Source organism: Solenopsis invicta, chromosome 14, assembly GCF_016802725.1.
Source record: "Solenopsis invicta isolate M01_SB chromosome 14, UNIL_Sinv_3.0, whole genome shotgun sequence".
NCBI lineage: Eukaryota > Metazoa > Arthropoda > Insecta > Hymenoptera > Formicidae > Solenopsis > Solenopsis invicta.
This window is the reverse complement of record NC_052677.1, coordinates 18,241,188-18,262,325: the sequence shown is the minus strand read 5'-3', so window position 1 is coordinate 18,262,325 and position 21,138 is coordinate 18,241,188. Positions and strand designations below refer to the sequence as shown.

General features: G+C 29.5%; 4 protein-coding genes across 7 annotated transcripts; 3 read left to right on the top strand and 1 right to left on the bottom strand.

The window, feature by feature from the left end:
• The first annotated feature begins 562 nt into the window (after nucleotides 1–562).
• On the top strand, nucleotides 563–3,013 carry LOC105207755 (odorant receptor 13a). Its single transcript, XM_026134036.2, has 5 exons — nucleotides 563–999; nucleotides 1,161–1,550; nucleotides 1,631–1,835; nucleotides 2,304–2,459; nucleotides 2,565–3,013. Exons 1-5 carry the CDS (start codon nucleotides 644–646, stop codon nucleotides 2,607–2,609), a joined length of 1,152 nt encoding a protein of 383 aa, XP_025989821.2. The 5' UTR covers nucleotides 563–643; the 3' UTR covers nucleotides 2,610–3,013.
• On the bottom strand, nucleotides 2,525–7,207 carry LOC105207756. 3 transcript variants are annotated; one of them, XM_011177395.3, is made up of 7 exons: nucleotides 6,931–7,206; nucleotides 5,869–6,022; nucleotides 5,085–5,284; nucleotides 4,950–5,003; nucleotides 4,281–4,387; nucleotides 3,609–3,765; nucleotides 2,662–2,978 (listed from the first exon to the last, which is right to left on the bottom strand). In XM_011177395.3, exons 1-6 carry the CDS (start codon nucleotides 7,123–7,125, stop codon nucleotides 3,615–3,617), a joined length of 861 nt encoding a protein of 286 aa, XP_011175697.1. In that variant the 5' UTR covers nucleotides 7,126–7,206; the 3' UTR covers nucleotides 2,662–2,978; nucleotides 3,609–3,614. The 3 variants fall into 3 exon arrangements, with proteins under 3 accessions (XP_011175696.1, XP_011175697.1, XP_039313435.1); XM_011177394.3 differs by lacking the exon at nucleotides 3,609–3,765 and having other exon boundaries at nucleotides 2,525–2,978; nucleotides 6,931–7,203; XM_039457501.1 differs by lacking the exon at nucleotides 2,662–2,978 and having other exon boundaries at nucleotides 6,931–7,207.
• A 3,561-nt stretch (nucleotides 7,208–10,768) lies between these two features.
• On the top strand, nucleotides 10,769–18,953 carry LOC105207753 (transmembrane protein 62). Of its 2 annotated transcripts, XM_011177391.3 has the most exons (14): nucleotides 10,769–10,972; nucleotides 11,298–11,409; nucleotides 11,553–11,690; nucleotides 11,763–12,089; nucleotides 12,659–12,791; nucleotides 13,235–13,390; nucleotides 13,478–13,625; nucleotides 14,069–14,191; nucleotides 14,274–14,355; nucleotides 14,782–14,910; nucleotides 15,230–15,404; nucleotides 15,635–15,859; nucleotides 15,932–16,025; nucleotides 18,805–18,953. In XM_011177391.3, exons 1-13 carry the CDS (start codon nucleotides 10,769–10,771, stop codon nucleotides 15,990–15,992), a joined length of 2,013 nt encoding a protein of 670 aa, XP_011175693.1. In that variant the 3' UTR covers nucleotides 15,993–16,025; nucleotides 18,805–18,953. The 2 variants fall into 2 exon arrangements, with proteins under 2 accessions (XP_011175693.1, XP_011175692.1); XM_011177390.3 differs by lacking the exon at nucleotides 18,805–18,953 and having other exon boundaries at nucleotides 15,932–18,750.
• Nucleotides 18,814–21,107, top strand: LOC105207754 (NADH dehydrogenase [ubiquinone] 1 subunit C2). The gene is made up of 3 exons (XM_011177392.3): nucleotides 18,814–19,141; nucleotides 19,866–20,009; nucleotides 20,860–21,107. Exons 1-3 carry the CDS (start codon nucleotides 18,952–18,954, stop codon nucleotides 20,907–20,909), a joined length of 384 nt encoding a protein of 127 aa, XP_011175694.2. The 5' UTR covers nucleotides 18,814–18,951; the 3' UTR covers nucleotides 20,910–21,107.
• Nucleotides 21,108–21,138: the final 31 nt, after the last annotated feature.

Below are 21,138 nucleotides of genomic sequence, written 5' to 3'. Positions count from 1 at the left end.
GAGTCGTCATTGCTATATTATTCCGCATGTCTAGACATTTGTCTTCCGTCGCGTCGCACGCAATAAAATCAACACAATGATATCAACATTATAATTCAATATTCAATTGTCAATTGTCACGTCACTTCGGTTCTTAATATATTTTTATAATTTTTAAATTACAATTTGTTAAAAATATAAAACTAGGTAATTTAAAGTTTTAAAAGTAAGTTAGAGTACATAGATTAAGAAATATTCTAACGCTAAAATCTTCAAGACACGTGCATCGATCGCGACGACGGTAGTAAATGTACTAGTAAACTAACGTTTATTTTTAAATAATGCGGAATAAAGACGGAACTACCGTAACTGTGGCGTATCTCTAATAGCCTTTGTAGAATTGCATGTAATGTTTCATGAAACGATTAGTAAAACTTATTACACATAAATTATTTATGTATAAATTGTCTATAGAAGTCATGTCGGAGGTCAAAGTAATTCTCGTGAGTGAGAGAAAACAGGAAAGCGATACGGTACGAAGCTCAAAGAAATGGAAACTACAATATAATAACATCCTCAGAACGTTGTCCTGTAAGAAATATTTTTTATCGAGACCTCACCTAAGATCTTCAAGAGACTTTTCCTTGACTTTTAACCGACAACGATGCATACTCTTCCCTTATCGTTCGCGCTGTTGACGTATGTCGGATACTGGCGACCCGTCAACTTAACATCCGTCAAGTATTGGGCGTACATCGTTTATTCTATCGCGATGATTTTTCTACTTTACTCATTCACTTTTTGCGGCTTAGTCGACTGTTTCATAACCAAGGATCTCGATAAATTTATCGAGAAATTCTCGCTGTTCTTATCGGTGTTGGGCGTCTGCTGCAAAGTGGCGAACCTGGCGCTACGTCGGAACGATATCATTGATCTCACCGAGATGTTACTGACGAATATCTGTGTACCCAGGAACGAACACGAAACAAATATCCAGCGACGCTTCGATCGCAGTGCGAAGTGCGTATTGTAAAGTTATAATAAACTTTGAAAGATTAAGGAAAGTAACGCGTTATTTGTAACGCCGTTACATTATCGTTACTTTTTTGGTAACAAATTTTTTTTGTTTTATTGTAACGGTAACTGATTTAATCTTCAATATTTCTTTAATGATTTTCCAGGACAATCACAATATGCTGCGAGATACTGAACGAGTCGTGCGTCTTCTTCGGCACGATCGCTCAACTTCAGTACTTCATCAGTACTCGGACCTTGCCACAGTGCGATTGGGTGCCTTACGACATCTCATCAACGATCGCTTACTGGATTACCGTAGTGCACCAAATCATCGCACTAATAGTCTGCGCGAACTCTAGCGTCGCCCATGAGACTCTTATCGCTGGTTTTATGATTCAAACTTGCGCCCAGCTGGACATTCTCTGTCATCGTGCTCGCACGTTACCAGATTCGTTGCGAGAGGCTCGGAAAAGCAGCACCTCGAAAGAGAACTTCAAGGCGCAAGAATTGCGACTGGTCCGCGAGCTCGTCCATCATCATCGCTTCGTGTATAGGTGAAGATGACTGTTTATTCGCGTAAAGAAACAAAAGAAGAAATATGTGTAATAAAAATATACGTATAATCGTAATGTAGATTTGCGGAACGCATCACTTCGATATTCACGTTAATGATTTTCGTGCAATTCACTATAAGCTCGACAGTAATCGGCCTCATCATCTACAAAATGTTGACGAGAAGCTTGTTCAGCATTGAATTTGCTTGGCACTCGTCATATCTAGGCTCCATGCTCGTGCAGATTTATTTGTACTGTTGGTTTGGTAATAAAGTTACACTAAAGGTCGGTTATTTAAAAATTTTTAAACTTTGAAGCGGATAAGATAACGGAATTACATTTCAGATTTGAAATTTCTTGGAATTGGCTTTACAGAATTGAAAACTCTTTTACATGTTTTTTAAAGTACGCACAAAAATAAATATTGGGAGGCTCAACTTAAGTTTAAGTATGAAAATAATTTTTTAATCGATATGTGAAAAATTATATTATAATTTTCTAATTTTGTTTTTGTTTTTGAATTAAATGTGAGTCTTTCAATATTTATTCTTGTGTATACTTTAAACACGTGAAAGGATTTTCAATTCTGTAAAGCCAATTAAAAAAAAATTTGAACTTTTAATATCGGTAATTTCATCACTTTAGGATTGCTTTAGAAGAATTTATTACTAATTTCAGTCCAATAATGATAATAGTAATATTTTGAAGGTTTAGTAAACTTAATTTTTAATAAGTTTATTCTTCAATATGCAGAGCACTGAAATTGGAAGTGCTATTTACGAGATGGATTGGCCAATGCTTCCTACCGATTTAATGAAAATCCTTTTGATAATAATCACACGATCTAAGAAGCCAATCCAGATAACTAGTGGATATATAATTACTTTGTCCAACGATTCGTTTATGAAGGTCAATGAGTTTACATTGCAATAATATTAACTAAAAATATTTTAAATCAATCTAACGCAATTATGTTTCGATTTGTACAAATTCTTTTAATTTTTATTCTTTTAGATCATCAAACTATCTTACTCGGCGTATAATGTTCTGAAGGGATAATACAAGCGAAAGCAATCATCTTACGTCCTGAAGTAATCTGGTGGCCAACTAATTATTTTAACACGAATAATATTGTTTAAAAATATCTACAGCTTAAGTATTTTTTTTAATATTCTTATACGTATGTCTTATACCATATTGTGATCTGAGGATGGAAGACTTCTTGAAAATAATTTTATTTTTGCTCTTTCATCCTCTGCATTAAATTCTACATGACAGCAACAACTCGCAGGAAGTCGAAAGAAATCGCGGACGATCTTGCCGTCTGCGGAAATAGCAGACAACTCACGATAAATATATTTTTGCTTGCATGATGTGATGTATCCTTCAGCAAAACCATCGATTATCTCGCATTTTGCGTCCTCTTCTCTGAAAATACAATACGATATTCTTTGTGACTATGAGATTCTATTTTATATACGTTCTCTTGTCCTAGATGGTCCTACAATCTATATCGAGTCAATTATGACTACGACACTGTCATTGTCGGGGCTACTGTGTAGTTTTATCTCAAGTTTTCATCTTGTCAATTTCCGATTTAAATTTCTCGGAAACAAAGGTTATAATAAAAAATCCAATATTTTTATAATATAATGTTGATACGAATTTTCGATTGCGACCGAATGAAATTGGTGCAGTCAATCCCAAGACAGTCGAAACTTCGAAAAACGGAATCTCTGAAAAGTGACAGAATGAGAAAATAGAATGTTTATTCTAACTTCAAACCGTAATTTTTAAAAATCGAAAAATATTTTTACTATTATAATAATATTTTATGATAAAGAATTTAATTTCTATAATACTAAAAAGAATTCATAAAAAAATAAAATTTAAATAAATTTTTAGTGTATTAGGTGATGAAAAAATTTTCTAAAAAAAACAATTTAAAATTAGAATAATATTCCGTTTACCCACTACATTTCTGTTTACCACTAAAGTCACTCCATGGGAAGCCTAGCCTGACTCAGCCATCAAAAGATAGGAACGTATTGAGCTTACATGACTTTAATTGGTTGACTCCACTTTGTGATTTTTCGGAGATTCCGTTTTTCCATGTTTCAAGGTGATCATCTCAAGCTGGTTAGCGAGAATTCCAATTGTTCCTGATCCTATTCGGCGCACGGATTGGTAGTCGATGTCATTAAAAGTTTGACAGCTGATGATAGTTTGTTTCATAGTGGCGTCATAGAAATGTGAACGATTATTATTATTATTTTGTGAATTTTTTGTTTTCTTCAAGTATACATTTTAGATAAGAAATATTCTAACAAATATTTTTTTCAAAAAAAAATTTATACCAGTATAAAAAAAATGTTATATGTTACAGACTTTTAAATAAAAAAATGTTTTTTTTTATAAAAAAAATATATCAAAAAGTAATGAGATCCCTAACAAAAAAATTTTAAAAAGAAGAAAACTACGCCAAGTATATAAAAAAATATCGTATGTTACAATCTTTCTAAATCAAAAATGTTTTTTTAATAAAAAAAATATATCAAAAAATAGTGAGATCTTTAATTAAAACACTAAAAAAAAAAAAAGAAATATTTACGTCAAGTACATAATAAAAAGTGTAAAACTATAATATACTTAAATAACTGTTTTAAACTTTATATTGCGTCTTATCAATTCTGTGAAACTTTATCTCATATCGTTTTCTTTTTCACTTACTTGCAAGCTTCGATCCGTAAACTTTGACGGAAATTATCGTCTCCTTGAACAATGTACATCCATTGATCTTGCATATTTACAGCTGTTTTTGGCAGAATTAATCGCTCCTAAAATTTTACACCATTTTTACAAACATTTTTAATACTAGCTATTATATTAGTATTACCTATGCAGGATAGAATAAGTTAATTCTTTTTTAATTAAGTTAAAGTTAATGGTAATGTAAAATTAAATTAAAAATTACATAAATAAAAGTTAATTTAATTGTTAGCTAAAAGTTAAAGTTAAACTGACTTCAATTAAAAGTTAATTTTAAAATTTTAATCGTTTAACTTTTTATTTAGATCATTATATTAGCTGATAAAATTTTTATTTTTTTATTATTCGAAGTAACAAAATCTCATAGTCATAATGACGGATACAAAAGCCAATTGTCTAAAATTGTGTAATATTTAAAGTTTTATAGAAGTAAAAAATATTAATTTAAAGAGACAAAAAATAATTTTAACTTAGAAAAAAGTTAATATGTTTAAAATAACCAATTAGAGCTAAAAACTAATTTATTTGAAAATAACTATAAATTAAATTACTTTATTATTTAATTTCTAACTAGTTATCACTTAATCTTGACATTATATGTAATAAGTCATAATTTAATGATGATTTTACCGTGGACAAACAAAGTGGTATATCTTCGTTGTCTAATCGCGGTGAAACAGCAATCTATTAATGAAAGAAAAAATAATTAAATATTTTTCACTCTTTGTTAATTGCAAAAAATAATTATAATATAGAGTTACTAACAACATCCTGGTACGCATATTGCAGCAGGCTGGAATTCTTAGCAAGCTCTTGGTTCACGTATGCCTGGGGATAATTAGGGACATCTTCGCAGAAAGTTTGTTTTTCACAACGTGGCACTGATGCGTAATTATCGCCACCATTTCTTGGTTGCCATTCATCCGAGAATTCAAAAATACCCTTGATTTTATTTTTGCTGTTATCTAAAAAAATATATCCAAAAATGTTATATTTATCTAAAAATCAGTCTGATAAAAAGAATTTTCATATTTTATATTAAAAGTTTTTCATACTTATTTTTTATTACTATTTCTGAAAAAATATCTTGAATCTTTATATTTATATAAGTGAGCACATCGGTATTCATTTAATTTTAACATTATTTACCAATATTATTGAGGAAAACTAAGTAAGTCGAAACGTACAGTATATTAAATCACTTTACTGAGTTATTTTCGAAAAACAAAATGATATTCCACCATCCCTTTAATTTACGCTACTAAATGTTTAGTATAGCTACTGATTTTAATACTTTTCCGACATATTACAATTTGTTAAATTCAGAATCAAATTCAACAACTCAAAAACTACAAAGAACATCGTTTTTCTTTGTCGGCTTTGGAAACCGAAATTTATTTTACTCATTTTTCTTTTATCAGAGCGCAAGAATAAATAATATCTTCAAATATAAGTTGTAATAATGATTATAATTATATATTGAAATATTAATTTTGGTATGGAACATAATCACAAATAGCCAAAATTCTGTTATAAGATCTCACATTACCTTCAAATTGCGGTTTCATGTTTTCTTTTACGTCATAAAATGATTCTTTACTCATTTTATAGGTGGTTGTTGGATATTTTGGTCCCCCGCTGTTAATCTGATCGTAGTATTGTTTGTAAGAATCATAACGTCCATGATAACGTCCAAAGACGATCTGCAAGGAAAATAATGCAAACTTTAATTTTTTATTTCTCCAATGTGTTCCTCCTTTAACGGTGCAACACCCTGCGTCTTGATAACGTTTTGATTAATAACTTCATAATCACATTTTATTTTCTGAGAAAGGAAAATAATTGATTATATATGATTTATCGAATGGATCATTTGATATCAGAAAGATTGATTTTTCAATAATTATCAGTTATCTGATTTCACGAACTCTGTGTTTTGCTTGCATCGCAGTTAAATCATCTTTCTCTTCATTTCCATTTAATTTATATTCAATACATATACTGAGAAAAAAGTTAATTTGACTACATTTTTCAACTCAATTAAATTCTGAAAGAATTCTGCAAAATGTGATATGTAATTTTGCAACAGAAATGTTTCTGAAATTTAGTAATATGAAATGTTGCAACAGAAATGGTTCTAAGATCTATCACATGTAAATTTTCAAATCTTTAAATTAGTATGATTAAAACAGGACTAACGAGTCTTGCAAAAAATATGTTATAAAATATTTACTCAAACAAAGTCGTACATTTTGATCTACAAAATGATTATCTTCAGCGAATATAATCTTCATTAAAAAAAAAAATTTGGAAAAATTATTTAAAATTATAAAGGTTGCAAAATATGTCTACAACATTTTTTACATGTCTCTAAAATAGTAAAATGTTTCATTTTTTTCAATAGAAATATTTCTGAGACATTTTTGAAAAATTTTTATGCTGTATGGGAATATTACGAATTTAATTTTATTAATAAATATTTACTTGATATTAAATCTATCATTTAATACTGTTAAATAGCGTATTAATTTATTGTTAAATACACAGACACCATTTAATTTTTGATTAAATCTTTAACTTAAATAATTAAAAAACAATGTAATTGGCATACTGGCATAATAACGAAGAATTCCATAACAAGCATTACGACAAATTTTCCCATTTTGAAAAATTGCTTCTCTTCTTTCAACTCACTCACGATATGATCGATGCGCAACACACAAATTAAATTGTGCAAAATACTACTCAATAATACTCCGAAGTAAACGGTAACTGCGCAGCTTATGAGCTTCAGGCGACTCTTCATAGACTACTTAAACTGATTTGGTTATGACGACTTCCGATCACAGACCGATGTTGGTTTTCTCTTATCACCCGCATTATTATCTGCTTCCGAGACTTTATCTGCAATCATCAATTGCGTCAGAGACTGATCGTTTGCATTTTTTTGTTGCGATGATATAGATTAACTTATCATAGAACAGGAAAGTTTATCCGAAACTACAAGAAAGATACTGTATTTATTGCGAAAAAGACGCGTGAAGTTCCAAAGTACACTGGAAAAGAAGGTTGTTGCCTTGTTGCATAAATTAGATATATAATAGATTCAATAACTAATATGTTTGTTGAACAATGCATGGAAATTAATTTAGAAATTACTAGATGAATTTATTGCGATTAATTTATTTCTGTATAATATTTTGTGAATAAACTATCAAAGTTTCTACGTGTAAGTAATATAAAAGAAAAAAATGTATAATAAACTTCAGCTATATTTATGTCTTATTTTTAACATATATGGATTATATAATACATAAAAAAAAATGTCTTAAAATGTTATCAAAAGAACGTATTCGTGATGTCATTAATTGTAATATTACATTATTTTAACATTACTAAGCCGATAGTCAATGATAAAGAATGGTCAGTGAAGGAAATAAACTATGACGTCAAAATAAAGTAACCGCATAAAGTGACGACAATTATGACATTAAACCGCACGTAAAAATGTATGTTATTAAACGTACAAAGTAAATTTATATTTGGACATTTTTAAAATGTTTAGCTTATGCAAAAAATTTTCCAAGTCTCGTGACATTTCAGAAACGTCCATTTTTGGACACAATGGACTAAAACTGGATTAAATTAATACGCTAATGCCTATTTCCACCAACGCAGATTAACTTTGATCTCGGTTTAACTTACTCTTTATCTTTTTTTCAATTCTTAGAACTAAAGAAAGATAAAGAATAAGTTAAACTGAGATCAAAGTTAATCTGCATTAGTGGAAATAGGCATTAGCATATTAATTTAATCCAGTTTTAGTCCATTGTGTCTAAAAATGGATGTTTTTAAATGTCCAAAACAGCAACACTGGACGTTTTTGAAATGTTTTTAAGATAAGCCTCTAATCTAGATGTTTTTAATGTCTAAAATTAAATAAACATTTTTAATTTCTTTACATAGGTCCAAGATTCTAAATATAATTGACTATTATGTCATCGTATTATCGTCTGCAACTGCGGTAGGATTTATGTTACCGCAGACAGGAAATCCGATTACAAATCATTACGATAGACTTCACGGTAGTCGGTTGACTTGAAACTTTATTTATTAAACGAAATATGTATTGCTTTCTTGTGCCAATTTATGTGTAACGTTTAATTCTGGAAAAACTTTAGTGAAAGAAAAGAAAGAGAAAGAAAAAAATACATGCATGTACAAAGTAGTAAATATTTTACTACTGTACAAGAATGTATTTGTACATATACTGCAAATATATTGCAAAAAATTACTTATGCCATTGAATCGCAGACTTCCTTCTCTTCTTTTCAGATTACCAGGATTTGTTGCACTCAAGAAACTAAAGAGAAGAGTTTAATAATAGCTATCAAATGTTGAGTGAAATAATGCCAATTAAACATTTGATTAATATTACCAAAAATAATTTTACTTTTCTAAATATTTAGCAAGTATTGTCCAGTTTAGCAACGTTTACAATATATTTAAAAAAGTAAAACTACATATTTATTATATTAATCAATATAACTATTTCAATTTATTTTACCCACCCACTTGGCAGCTATTACAAAACTCTTTCTTTCAGTACCCTTTTTTTTTTCTCTTGTACAAGTACATACATTTGTACAGCATTAATATAAGAAAAGAAATATTATTTTGTTCTTTGACTCACCGACCCGATGTGCAACGAGCGGAGTTACTCAGCTCAGCCACGAAGCTACGGTGATTACTGCAACACACAAACATAAAATTTGAAAATTAAAACTGCGCTTAAAATAATAAAAAATGTTTTAAAAATTAATTCTTAACTTACATTAAACTTTCAAAATTCGACTTTCAATTGGATATTTAGTATTTACATTTAAAAAATACCTTTCGAAAATCTATTTGTATAAAATTTTATTTGATTTTTTTTTCTTAAAGTATTTTTTTAAATTTACGGATCTTTATTAAGATAAAATTTAATAAAAAGGAAAAAGATTATTATTTTCATGTGAATAAAAAAATATATTTACTCCAAGATTGCTCCTAGGCATCCTTTTTACTTTGGAATTGTCAAACCTTTCTTTTCTTTTTCTTTTTTCTCACAAGTTGTCAGTCGCGATGCTATTTGTTCCGGAATAAATCTGTTTCGTATCCACCGTGTTCTGTAAAATAAATATGAATTAATATAATTAATACAGCAAAGCTTCTTTATTTCCTGTGCGATCAATTTGAAGAGCATCGCGACAGCATTATATGTTTCGATCTTTGCTCCAACGAATATTACGAAATATGCGTTCGATATTATTATAAGTGTCGTTTACCAATTAAAATCGCGATTCTACTTACTTCGGAGTCATTCCGTCCCGCGTCTTGTAAAAGTGTCCAACGCGTCCTGTAAACTAAACATAAATACAATTACATGGCTTTATCTCCCGCGCTTGGTCAACTTTACGCGTCCAGATCTACGCCATGGCTGCGCTACATACAGCATTCAAAACTATCATTACGCAATGATCAAATTGGCAATAAATATCAATGCGAGTTAAGTTTCCCTTACCTGTCAAAGGATCTGCGATGTCACTCCGTTCCGGAGCCAGTCGATTCCGCATCCGTCACGTTCTGGAAAAGATGCGAATGCAATTAATATAGCATGAAGCGGCTTCGTATCAATCGTGTCTTTCTCGCGCGGTTAACTTCACGTGGTAAAAAGCGCGCCAAAAGGCCGCAGTGCGCGCCATTACATATCTGCACTGACCGCACCAGACCGCACCGACTGTACCGCCGCCCGCGGCGCCGTATCGCTTTTGCCATACCTACATTTACGATTAAACGCACGAATAATTACAAGTAACATAGATTTTACTTACTAGTTAGACATTGCGATGACATCCATCCCCGAACTGATTCGATCGTCGCAGCAATGAGGGAGAAACACAAAATTAAAATGACAAAAGAGTTTTCTCTCCCGGGCGCACCGCGCTGTACGTCGTGATCGTTTGAACGAGCATCGACGAGAAACTATTATATAGCGAGATCTATAATGTTATACTTATCAATTAAATGACCCGCGGTGCCATTCGTTTTGGAGCCGGTCCATCTGGGTCCACCTCGCGTCTGCCGCGTGGAAAGAATACGCGAATGCAATTACTAACGTGAAGTTGCCTCCAACTGCTTCGTCTCTCTCGCGCGGTCAACTTCACGCGCCAAAAGTGACGCTGCGCGCGCCACTTGATATCGGTATTTCCTGCGTGCGCATTCCCTCCACATCCTCCACATCCTCCACATATGTCGACTTCCATGTGTAAATAAGTATAGCAAAACACAGTGGTTGTCCGCTAGAATTGGCTAAAATCGAGAAAAGTAATCGCGAAAGTGAGGACAACTAGACTTTATCCATTTGTCTCATATGACAGCGTATAATTTTGCCAAGTATTAACATCACGATGAGAATATCAAGATCCACTATCGTCCTCCTGGTCGTAATACTGATATTCTCTATTTTGATGGCGAATATCGCTGACTTTATTAGCATTGACCCTCATCTTCCGGACGAAACCTTGGCGGACAATAATGAGGATATACAATGGTCTGGACCAAAGTATTATCATATAGGAAATTCGTACAGTCATTTAATATGGTTCCTACAGGTTTGTTGACACTTACACTTATAGGATAATTAACTCTGTCCATTATACTTGCCATCAATAGTAAATCTTAAATTTAATACATTTAGTATTCATATATAGTATAAAAATAGACTTAGTATTCATTTTTTCCATTTTTGTATGAATTATATTATTAAGATTCTTTGAAGTTAATTAGTGTCTTTAGTCAACACAAATTAAATGGATTTTGCAAATTCAGCATCAGTAAACTGTGTTATAGATTTTGACATCAGCTCTAGAGGGTTGACAAGGGAGATTGCAACTATATTTTACAGAGATACATTATGACAGCTTTGTGTATTTTTAGATAACTGACTTACATATAAGTATCTTCAGAGATCCATCTAGATTATCGCAGTTCAAGGAATTTTGTAATGTGACAGTGAATGCCATTCAGCCTAAAGTAGTGCTTGCTTCAGGTAAATTATATTTTGCAGATATACATGACACTAGATACTTATTAATCAGAAAAATTAAATTAATTTAATTACATATATTGTTAACATTATTTTTAAAAATGATATTTTCTAATTTCTCTATTTCATATTTCATATTTTAATAGGAGATTTGACTGATGCTATAGCTAAAAATAGAATTAGTTCTAAGCAAGAATACTGGGAATGGCAAAATTACAGAAATGTACTAGATCAGACTAATGTCAGCAAGAAAGTTTTATGGCTAGATGTCAGAGGAAATCACGGTAAGCAGCATACATTCTTGCAAATTCATGCAATGCTTACAAATGAAATTATATAAATCTATATTTTTTTAGATAACTTTGACATCATCCATTTCAACTCTAAGAATAACTATTATTCATATTACTCTATTCAAGGAAAGAAACATCCTAGATCCTACATGTACAATGTTAATACTGGGCTTGAAATATATTCCTTTATTGCAATTGACGCTTGCTTGAAACCTGGTCCCAAGAGACCATTCAATTTTATTGGTGTTTTAGATCATGATGAAATTTATAGGATACAACAGTTAGTGAATAGGTCGAAAGAAAACAATGCTGTTAATGCAATCGTATTTGGTCATTATCCCACTTCAAGCATAATATCGCCATCTGGTACAAATATAAGAAATATTTTAGGTAAGATAGAAATATACATTCAAAGATTTTAACTTATACTTAAAATTTTCTTGTATTTCATAAAAAGTTAACTGTAAAGAAAGTTTTTAAAAGTTTGAATCAAGTATATATATTTTTTTTTTTCTGTTTTTTTTTCTGTAAACTTTTCAGCTTTATGGTTCAGGTTCCTGCACTGGGATTCTGTAACTCTTAACGACAGTATTGATATCATTGCACAGACATGATAAAAAAAAACTGTGCTACTGTAACAATACTGTCGTTAAAGAGTTATAGAATCCAGCTACAGACAAGTAACGTTTTTTAAAGTATTTTATAAGAAATAAGTTTTTACACAAGTACAAAGTATCATTGCGAGAAATTATTGCAACAGTTTTTTAAAGAAAATGTTTTAAAACTTAACCTACTAAAACAATTTTTATTAATATTTCGATAATATCACTAAGATACTTTACTTAAGAAAATCTCAAGCGTGCTGAAACTTTTGCATTGTAGTGTATTTTTCTGATAAATGCATTATAATTTGTATTGGAATTTTACATAATTATGTTAAGCTTATTGTATATTAATAGGTAATTTTAGAGAGAGCATGGTGTATCTGTGTGGTCATTACCATACATTAGGCAATATGGTACCCCATATGTACACGTTACAAAAGGCGGGCTTCCTTGAGTTAGAATTGGCAGATTGGAAAGATAATAGAATGTAAGACAAATATATTCTTATATATTCGAGAGTGATTCGAATATGATCAATTTTATATTTATACGAGGTGTGGATAAAAAGTTTATGCTGAACTCGCCAAAAATCTAATTTTAATTATTCTGGAACACATGATCATCTTCAAAGTACATTCATAGTGCATTGAATCGAAGGAAGAATACTTTGAGGGTGATCAATTCCAATGTTGCATGTCTTCCAAAGTTAGACTCTTTAAAAACCTCGTTTCACGTTTTGATGCTCTACTTCCCTAAAATGTTTACGTACATATATACGGAACTGATTATGCAAATATTCTATCACTGTATTATTACATTATTTTTTGAATGTAACTGTATATAATATTTCATAAATATTTGCAACGCGATTGATTTGCCTGAATTAATTTACAAATATTAGACTCTTGTCTAACTTGTGTTTTTCATTAGGTATCGCATTGCGGCGGTAGATCACGGCCAATTCTCATTCATTGATATAAAACACAATGATTGGCCCGTAGCGTTAATTACCAATCCAAAAAACGTGCTGTTTATGATGCCACAAAAGGAAAATTTGGAATCTATTATCAAATCCACACATGTCAGGTAAACTCATTTTTATTGACACTTAATTTTTCTTATTTATGAAATTATTTGTTTTATAAAATTCAACTTATAAGTTGCTTGCTGTAGAGTTCTGGCATTTTCTACGGTTCCAATAAACACTGTCGAAATTCAATTGGATGGTGATGTCTGGCAAAAATGTAATCACGTGGATGGACCTCTTTATGTATTGCCATGGAACGCGACAAGATACAAAGAGGGTATTCATCAGATAACAGTTTAGTAAATAAATTTTCAAAATTTTTTATAAAAGTTAATACATTAACTTAAAATACACGTACATGCATACGCTGTCTCTAAAAATGAAATTAAAAAGTTACAGATAATAAGTCCAAAAAGTTAAATTTTTCGGAAAAATTTATCTTCAAATCGTTTATTGTAAAAATATAGTAGATTTTATCTGAATATATGATAGGTATAAGAATACAGTTTTAGACTTTAATTAATATTTTGAGAATTTATTAAAAAAGAACTTGACTTGTTTGTGTATGGTTTTTACAGTTTATATTTACTATCTGTTTATATTTTGTTTTTTGTTGGATTTTTATCAGAACAGAATTGTTCATGATGTGATGCTACTGATAGTGAATTTTTTGACGTTATAATTCAAATTTTTTAAAAAAATAAATTTGGTTTTTGTAAGAAATTCTTTAATTTCAGGTACGTGTAATCGATAATGAAGACAGAAAGAAAATTGTGTCCCATTCTTTTTCTCTTGATGGATCGTGGTTATCTACTTCTATTTTTCCTAAATTATTGCTGATGGTTAATATAGTTGACATTGTGAGTTAAAAGAAATCATTACAAGTAATTAAATTTTAAATACAGTAATGTATGTAATAATTTACTGTTATTGTTTTCACAGTTACAATACGTGTTCTTCATTACATTGGTATTGTCAATCTTCCCGCTATGCTTCCTTCGACTTATTCATGAACATTACAAGAGTAAGTGTAAACAAAATTTATATGTTCAAGATATTTACTTTCAGGAAAAACTAGAAGATAATTGTTTTAAATTGATGTTGCATGTTTAATCAGCTTTGAAATCTATTTACAGTAAACTGGATTCATATTATTGCAAACGTTCATTATATGCATATTTAGTTTATATTATTTCTTTTTAATTTTTTAAATTTAATATTCAAAATGGTTTTTTTTGTAATTGCATAATTAAGAAGCATTAAAAAGGTATAATGAAATATATTTATTACAAAGTACCATACAAAAAAATATTTTAGTCTTGGAATTTTGAGTAAAATTTCTGGAAAATTCGGGAATTATTCAGAAATTCTTTTACAAAATTGAGTAAACATCCTAGTATTTTATTTTATACTGTGAAATAAAGTGTACATTATTATTTGTGTGATCCAGATAAACGCATACAACTACCGCGGCGACGCATGAGGTGCTATCACTTGTGGCTGAGAAAATTATGGATACTGTCCACCATTGATCCGGTGTTTTTTGGATTGGTGGCGTACACGTTTTATTTCACCATCGGTAAGTATTTGTGCTAATATATCGTAAAAACTCATGAAATTGAACAATATTGATCTAAAGATTCTTGATATTCAAATATTAAAAATAAAATAATCAGGTAAACATAAATCAAAGACAGTTATTAAAGTACAAATAAAGTTTTAACAAATTAAAAATACATAAAGGAAAGGACATATTCCAACGCGTTTCAATACATTTGCCGCAAATGTATGTTGGAACGTGCAATGCAAAGAAACCTAAGAACTGCGCTCAACTCTCATTTGTCTGATCATTATTTCACTTTTAAATTCATGAAATTAATTTGATAAACTAATTCAAGGACCATGGACCATGGGAGAAATAATTGAGGATCACCTAGGTGTGATCTTTGTGTGGGGAACGTTGGTCGGAAACATGTATTTACCAGGCGGTCTAACTTACGCTTATGGATTTCTTCAGTTGATAGGTTTCCATCTGCCCCTTACGCTAACTTTAGCACATCATGTTGATCGTAGGTCCGTGATATTAATTATTAATATGTGATTATAACTAAGACTCGGAAGTTTGTAAGAGATTCCATATCCCGCGCCGAGTGTCACTGCGTGCGAGTAGTGTATATAACGCAACACGGAATCTCATATGAACTTGTTAGAATAACATTGTTAGAATAACAAAAAAAATTTTTTTAATTGTTTACTTGTTAGCCATTTCTTAATTTTAATTGTGTTAACTGCCTGTATTTCAGATTACGCGAAGCTGAATGTCCTTTGCGAGCTGTGTCAAAATTCCGTATGATTTGGCGGTTTTTACCAATTTTAATAATAATCTTATTGCAAGTCATTCTGGGTTATTTTTTATATTTGGAGTATGGTATAATAGCGATTTTGTTATGTCCATTACGAACGGGAAGTATCATTTTAGCAATCTTTCAATCTTATTTTATTGCCGCGATGCCGGTTTCGTACTTAAGGTTTGTATTAATATTGATGATGCCTCTTCCTCATCTGATGATACGAACATATATTGTAATTATTTTTTAAAGATCTGCTGCATCTGTGTGGTGTCCCAACGGAGCCATCGATAACAACAATGCAATTCAATAAAAATGGTAAAAATAACACAATTAGGAATGTTTGGTAAGCTAATGTTTTATTTAAAAGGTTGATATTACTAATAGATTTATAAAAAGAAATTTTGTATGTATTCTATTTAACACTTTAAGAGTAAAATTATCATGATACCAACAGACTCTCAGAAGCCAATCATGTTTTAAGAAAAATAATTAGATCAAAAGTAATAAATTATTTTTTATGCCATATTTTATGTTATATTTTAAGAAAGAGTCTTAAATACTGTTTGCATTTCATAATGAAATGAAATTATTAAGTATCCTATATTATACTCAATTATTTTATTATGTACTATATGATTATCGATGAAGATATGTTTCAATAGTTAATTTATTAATACAATTAAAGATGAGGTAAATCTGTATACGGCTTATATACTGGATATTACTTGTTCTGATTCAATTTAAAAGTTGTGTTTGAAATTGAAAGTAACGCAGTTCAAAACAATAAAAAATTGTAAAATTACATAAGAAATATTATTTTAGTGCCAAGTTTCTCCTATGACCGTATATGTATAGGCCATCTCATTTTTAATTCTATTATATACTAAATGCAGTCTAGTTTCAATTGTTAATTATTTAATTTATTAATTTTAAGCTGTGATACGCTTGTAACGCGTATGATGGAATGTGATAATTATTGTTCATAAGATTTGCATTAATAATAATTATTTTTTATTTTCAAATTGTTTGTAATTTAGCTTGAGAATTTCTTGGATGAAATACTTATGGTTTTATTCTTTTTATAAATAATAGTTAAAATGAAATGTCACAGAGCTAAAGAAAATATTTATATATTGTAAATGTTGCTATTATTTTATACTTTGGTCTAGTACTTTAACTCTTTACTGTAAAGTAATAGTTAATGATATTAGAGAGATGTGTATTGAATGACTAAATTGTGATATTTTCTAATCTAATGAACAGAGCTTTAGGAAATGACGCTACACAGAGAGATTATATGTATATATATATATATATATATATATATATATATATATATATATATATCGTAATTTTAGCGCTCTTATCCACAATTATTAACCAAATCTTCTAATTACTTCCTTATAACATATATTTTTCTACTTCTCTACATTTGAAATCTATACTATACTCTTTTCACGACGATACTCTGTAGATATACTTGAAAACAATCTCAGAAGTTTTCACTGTAGCATATTCAAAAGTGTCAGAAATATATTAGAATTTAATATTGTTTTCCATTTGAGATGTATTTTGTGCAAAGTGGCTACATTGGCTTACTTGTATGAGCTACACCAATTCAGAGTATTTACTACTGGAAAAAGGAGAAAACGTGAAATTTTCAGGGAATTTATTTTTTATGTTTAATTATCATGATTTTTATTTACTCAGGGAATTTTGTTGCTACACAACTTGCTACACAACTTTCAAAGAGATTGAAATGTATTTTTGAAATGTAGGATGCTAAAAGAAATCAATGAAAGTAACATTGTTTAAATATGATTACGTGTTACCGAATATACTTGATGTGTAAATATAACAATAACAGACGAAAGACTCTAAGAGAAAAATGTGTGAAAATGTTGTGTAATAAATGTAATTAACAATAGTATACAATTAAGTAATGAAATATTTTTTTCTTACTACTGGTAGTTTTCACAAAGGTTAAATAATACCATCAACAAAATGTTATTAAATACCGACAATCTTATGGCAATTTACGTGACTAATAAGATTTAAATGATTAATTTATATTATAATATTAACTTTACGCTTTGTTATTATAAATTGAAAATTTTACTATTATATGAAATACATATTGTATATTATCAATTATTCTACAATTTATATTTGAGATCATTGTGTATATAGATTTACTTAATATTTTCTAAAACAAAAAGTAAAGAGAAATTTAAATAATTAATATGAATTTTTTTGATTAGTAAAGAAAACTTGTGACTAAGTTTCATTTTCTCTTTGCTGTAAAAATTATTTCAAGCAATTATTCTCGGTGTAATAATTTTTTTTTAAAGCAATAGTGTGGTTTCTTTGCATATTACTAATTGCTTTATCTCATTTTGTATATAAAAGTATTAAGATACAATTGTAAAAAAAAACTAATAGTTTATGAGATATTTTATACTTTATCATGCCATATTTTGACATAAAATATAAAATATCTCTTAAACTATTTTTGATCATAAGTTTTTTGAACTTTATCTTAATAATTATTTTATATGCAGATTTATTAGAAAAATCATGTTAAAAAATCATATAATTTTATTCAAAAAATAGTAAAGACTTTCAAAAATTGATTTTTTCGAAAAAAATAATTTTATCATTATGTGTTGTCCTCTAAACAATAAAAATTTTGTCTGAAGCTGTTTTTTTGTATCTTCCAGTTTTCGAGAAATCTCAATGCGTTATTTAAAGTAAAACATCTTGTATATAAAACAGTGATTGTAAAATAAAATATATTAATTTTAATATAATATCAAAGTTTGATACTGTTTTTTCTGTGTAGTGATTGTAATCCGGGAATAATTATGTGGAATAATTTTAATTTTCTTTATTTGTAACAATTAATAAAAGCTTTAATTTATTAATTGTTGTGTTTGATTACTATATATGCGAGTGATAATTGTAGAAGGAAATGTAGTGTTACAAAAATACATGATATTATTGCATTATAAGTTGCCGTATTTATTTGTGAAGAATCTGTGGAATAAAAAATTATGAATTTAATACTACATTACTTAAATTTATTTAAATTATATTGATACGTATTTTACATTTTTGTGCAGATGTCGCAGCGATCAATGAAGCTTGCTTGCGCGTTTCAATTTGCCATTGTTATTTCCGTGATTTTCATCGCCGGTGTACGGCTCGAAGTGGAGCATCGCGCTCCTAATTGTCGATTTTAATAGAATAGTTCTTATAAAAAAGAAAAAATGAGTAAACATCACTCGCACGAGATAAGTGAACATCCGGAGATTCAATGGGCTTTGGAACTGCTCAAGCCGGATCCCAATTACCAGCCCAGTGTGCTTTCCAAGTACTCGGCGGAATTTATATGTATAACAAGCGGCTTTGCGATTCCGACTTTAACAAATTTGTACAATACTAAGCCGTTTTATGCCGGTAAGTGCCTCTTAATTTTTTCCGCGAGATGATAAACATGGGATTTCTCGTTTCAAATACTTTCGGTAACTTAACCTCGCAACGCCATTATGTAACATGGTTATCGATTTCGACAATTGTGTGAATCGTGTTTTACTACAAATTTCCTTTTGTATCTTCATTTGATGTCAAAAAAAATTTTACTGGTACAATTGACTTATTAATCTAATTTTGTAACAAAATTAAAATAAACCTTCGACTGCCTCTATAAATATTTTCACCCAAACGCAAAGTTCAAATTCAGTACAGTTTTTCGTTAATAAAATTTTTATAGCCTAATATAATATTTAATAAGATTTTGTTACATTAAAATATTGTTTAGTTATTTTAACAAGTTGTAATGTAAAAAAAGGAGATTAAAGATCTATAAACATAAAAAGTTTTAATTATATGAGTAAACTTTCAAATCAGATAATTAATATAAGAAGAATATAAGTAGTACTCCAGGATTAAATCTAAAATTATCTAATGTCAATCTACTATCTTGCTTTAAGAAGCTGTAAAGCTGTAAAAAATTTACCAACCATAGTCGATTATTCTCCTCACATTCAACTGTGATTAGTCAATTTCTTATAGCCTTATGTCTTCTTAAAGCAAGATTGTGGATGACATTTATGGATGTTAAATAACAAATTTTTAGTAAATTATTAACACAATCTCTCAAATTAGGGATATTTTTGTTTAGGAATACAGAAGCATATTGCATTCATGGCAGGAGGATATGTTTTGTCGCAAATTATAAAGAAGATGGTTCATGACTTTCAAGCAGAACGTGATACTAGAATGAGAGATTATATTATACGACATCCAGAGCTCTTTCCAGAGCCAGGTAACTTGCTCCTATCCATTATTTAATTGTCTCTCAAAAGAAACAAATTAAAGTTTTATCTGTGGCATTTGTAAGAGAATTTTGATAAAACAAAATAATGTAATCGCTTTAAAACATTTGTAAAAATGGGCTTTAACTCTCTTTTTTCTACAATTAATAAATAGTCATAAAAAGCACATAAAGTGAAACCTATGCAGGAAAACACATGGACAACTGTTGAAAGGGATGAAAATTGTGCTTTTAAGTATAAAATTCAAAGATAATTTTACTTGTCCATTTTTACAAATTTGGTAAATATGAGAAAAGTCACATTTTCACTATAAAACACATAATAACGAAATGACATGCAAGGCAAAATTTCATCGTCAACATGTCATGTTTCACATCTATTAGTTCTCATTTTTTTGCGATATTACATTGTCATCGTCAATACTCTTGGCTGAGGAGTCAGGAGTCTGGAAATTACTTCTTAATTTAACTTGTGATATTACATACTTTGGTTTCAAAGCTGTGTTTCAAGACCGACAGTAAATAATTGGCGTATAATTTGCATGAGCTGGAAAAAGTCACACAAAATATTATTAGATGCCCAGATCTGTCTCAAATAAAAAAGAGTTTTTCACTTAATTGTATTAGTCATATGATATAATTGGTCCTAATTTCACTTTTTATTGATTGTATATTAAGTTATACATTTAATGAATTAAGTTTTATTATCTTTTTAATATAAAATTATTTAATGAAGTATGAACAGAAATTCAGCTGATCTGTTGCTGGTGAATGTGTTGAAAAGAATGTCTGCCTATCTTAACCTGAAACGTTACATAGCTATTTTTATTTCTTTTTTCAGAACGTGTAAAGTATGGGCAAGTTCTAGAGCCGTGGGTCCCGATACGTTAATTAATTATTAACAATTGTTAGAGGTTTTTCATCATCTTGATTATGTAACCTACAATGCAGACAAACAATTATGGTTCAATGCAATGAATGTAGACAAGTTGTGTATATAATTAAAAAAAATATATGTATATATAAACTATATTAGTGTTTCACAGCTAATAAAAACAAGACGTCATTTTGATAATGTAAGATAAATAAGGGATTGTTGTACATAGGAGTTATCACTTCA

What these genes read in the sequence shown, in the direction of transcription:
- LOC105207755 (XM_026134036.2), top strand. Translation starts at nt 644, where the DNA reads ATGCATACTCTTCCCTTATCGTTCGCGCTGTTGACGTATGTCGGATAC. An exon ending in CGCTTCGATCGCAGTGCGAA is followed by an intron (nt 1,000 to 1,160) that starts GTGCGTATTGTA and finishes ATGATTTTCCAG; the next exon opens with GACAATCACAATATGCTGCG. An exon ending in CCAACGATTCGTTTATGAAG is followed by an intron (nt 2,460 to 2,564) that starts GTCAATGAGTTT and finishes TTATTCTTTTAG; the next exon opens with ATCATCAAACTATCTTACTC.
- LOC105207756 (XM_011177394.3), bottom strand. Translation starts at nt 7,125, where the DNA reads ATGAAGAGTCGCCTGAAGCTCATAAGCTGCGCAGTTACCGTTTACTTC. An exon ending in CATGAAACCGCAATTTGAAG is followed by an intron (nt 5,285 to 5,868) that starts GTAATGTGAGAT and finishes ATATTTTTTTAG; the next exon opens with ATAACAGCAAAAATAAAATC. An exon ending in AATATGCGTACCAGGATGTT is followed by an intron (nt 5,004 to 5,084) that starts GTTAGTAACTCT and finishes TTTCATTAATAG; the next exon opens with ATTGCTGTTTCACCGCGATT.
- LOC105207754 (XM_011177392.3), top strand. Translation starts at nt 18,952, where the DNA reads ATGAGTAAACATCACTCGCACGAGATAAGTGAACATCCGGAGATTCAA. An exon ending in TACTAAGCCGTTTTATGCCG is followed by an intron (nt 19,142 to 19,865) that starts GTAAGTGCCTCT and finishes ATTTTTGTTTAG; the next exon opens with GAATACAGAAGCATATTGCA. An exon ending in AGAGCTCTTTCCAGAGCCAG is followed by an intron (nt 20,010 to 20,859) that starts GTAACTTGCTCC and finishes TTCTTTTTTCAG; the next exon opens with AACGTGTAAAGTATGGGCAA.
- LOC105207753 (XM_011177391.3), top strand. Translation starts at nt 10,769, where the DNA reads ATGAGAATATCAAGATCCACTATCGTCCTCCTGGTCGTAATACTGATA. An exon ending in AAATATAAGAAATATTTTAG is followed by an intron (nt 12,090 to 12,658) that starts GTAAGATAGAAA and finishes GTATATTAATAG; the next exon opens with GTAATTTTAGAGAGAGCATG. An exon ending in TATTCATGAACATTACAAGA is followed by an intron (nt 14,356 to 14,781) that starts GTAAGTGTAAAC and finishes TGTGTGATCCAG; the next exon opens with ATAAACGCATACAACTACCG.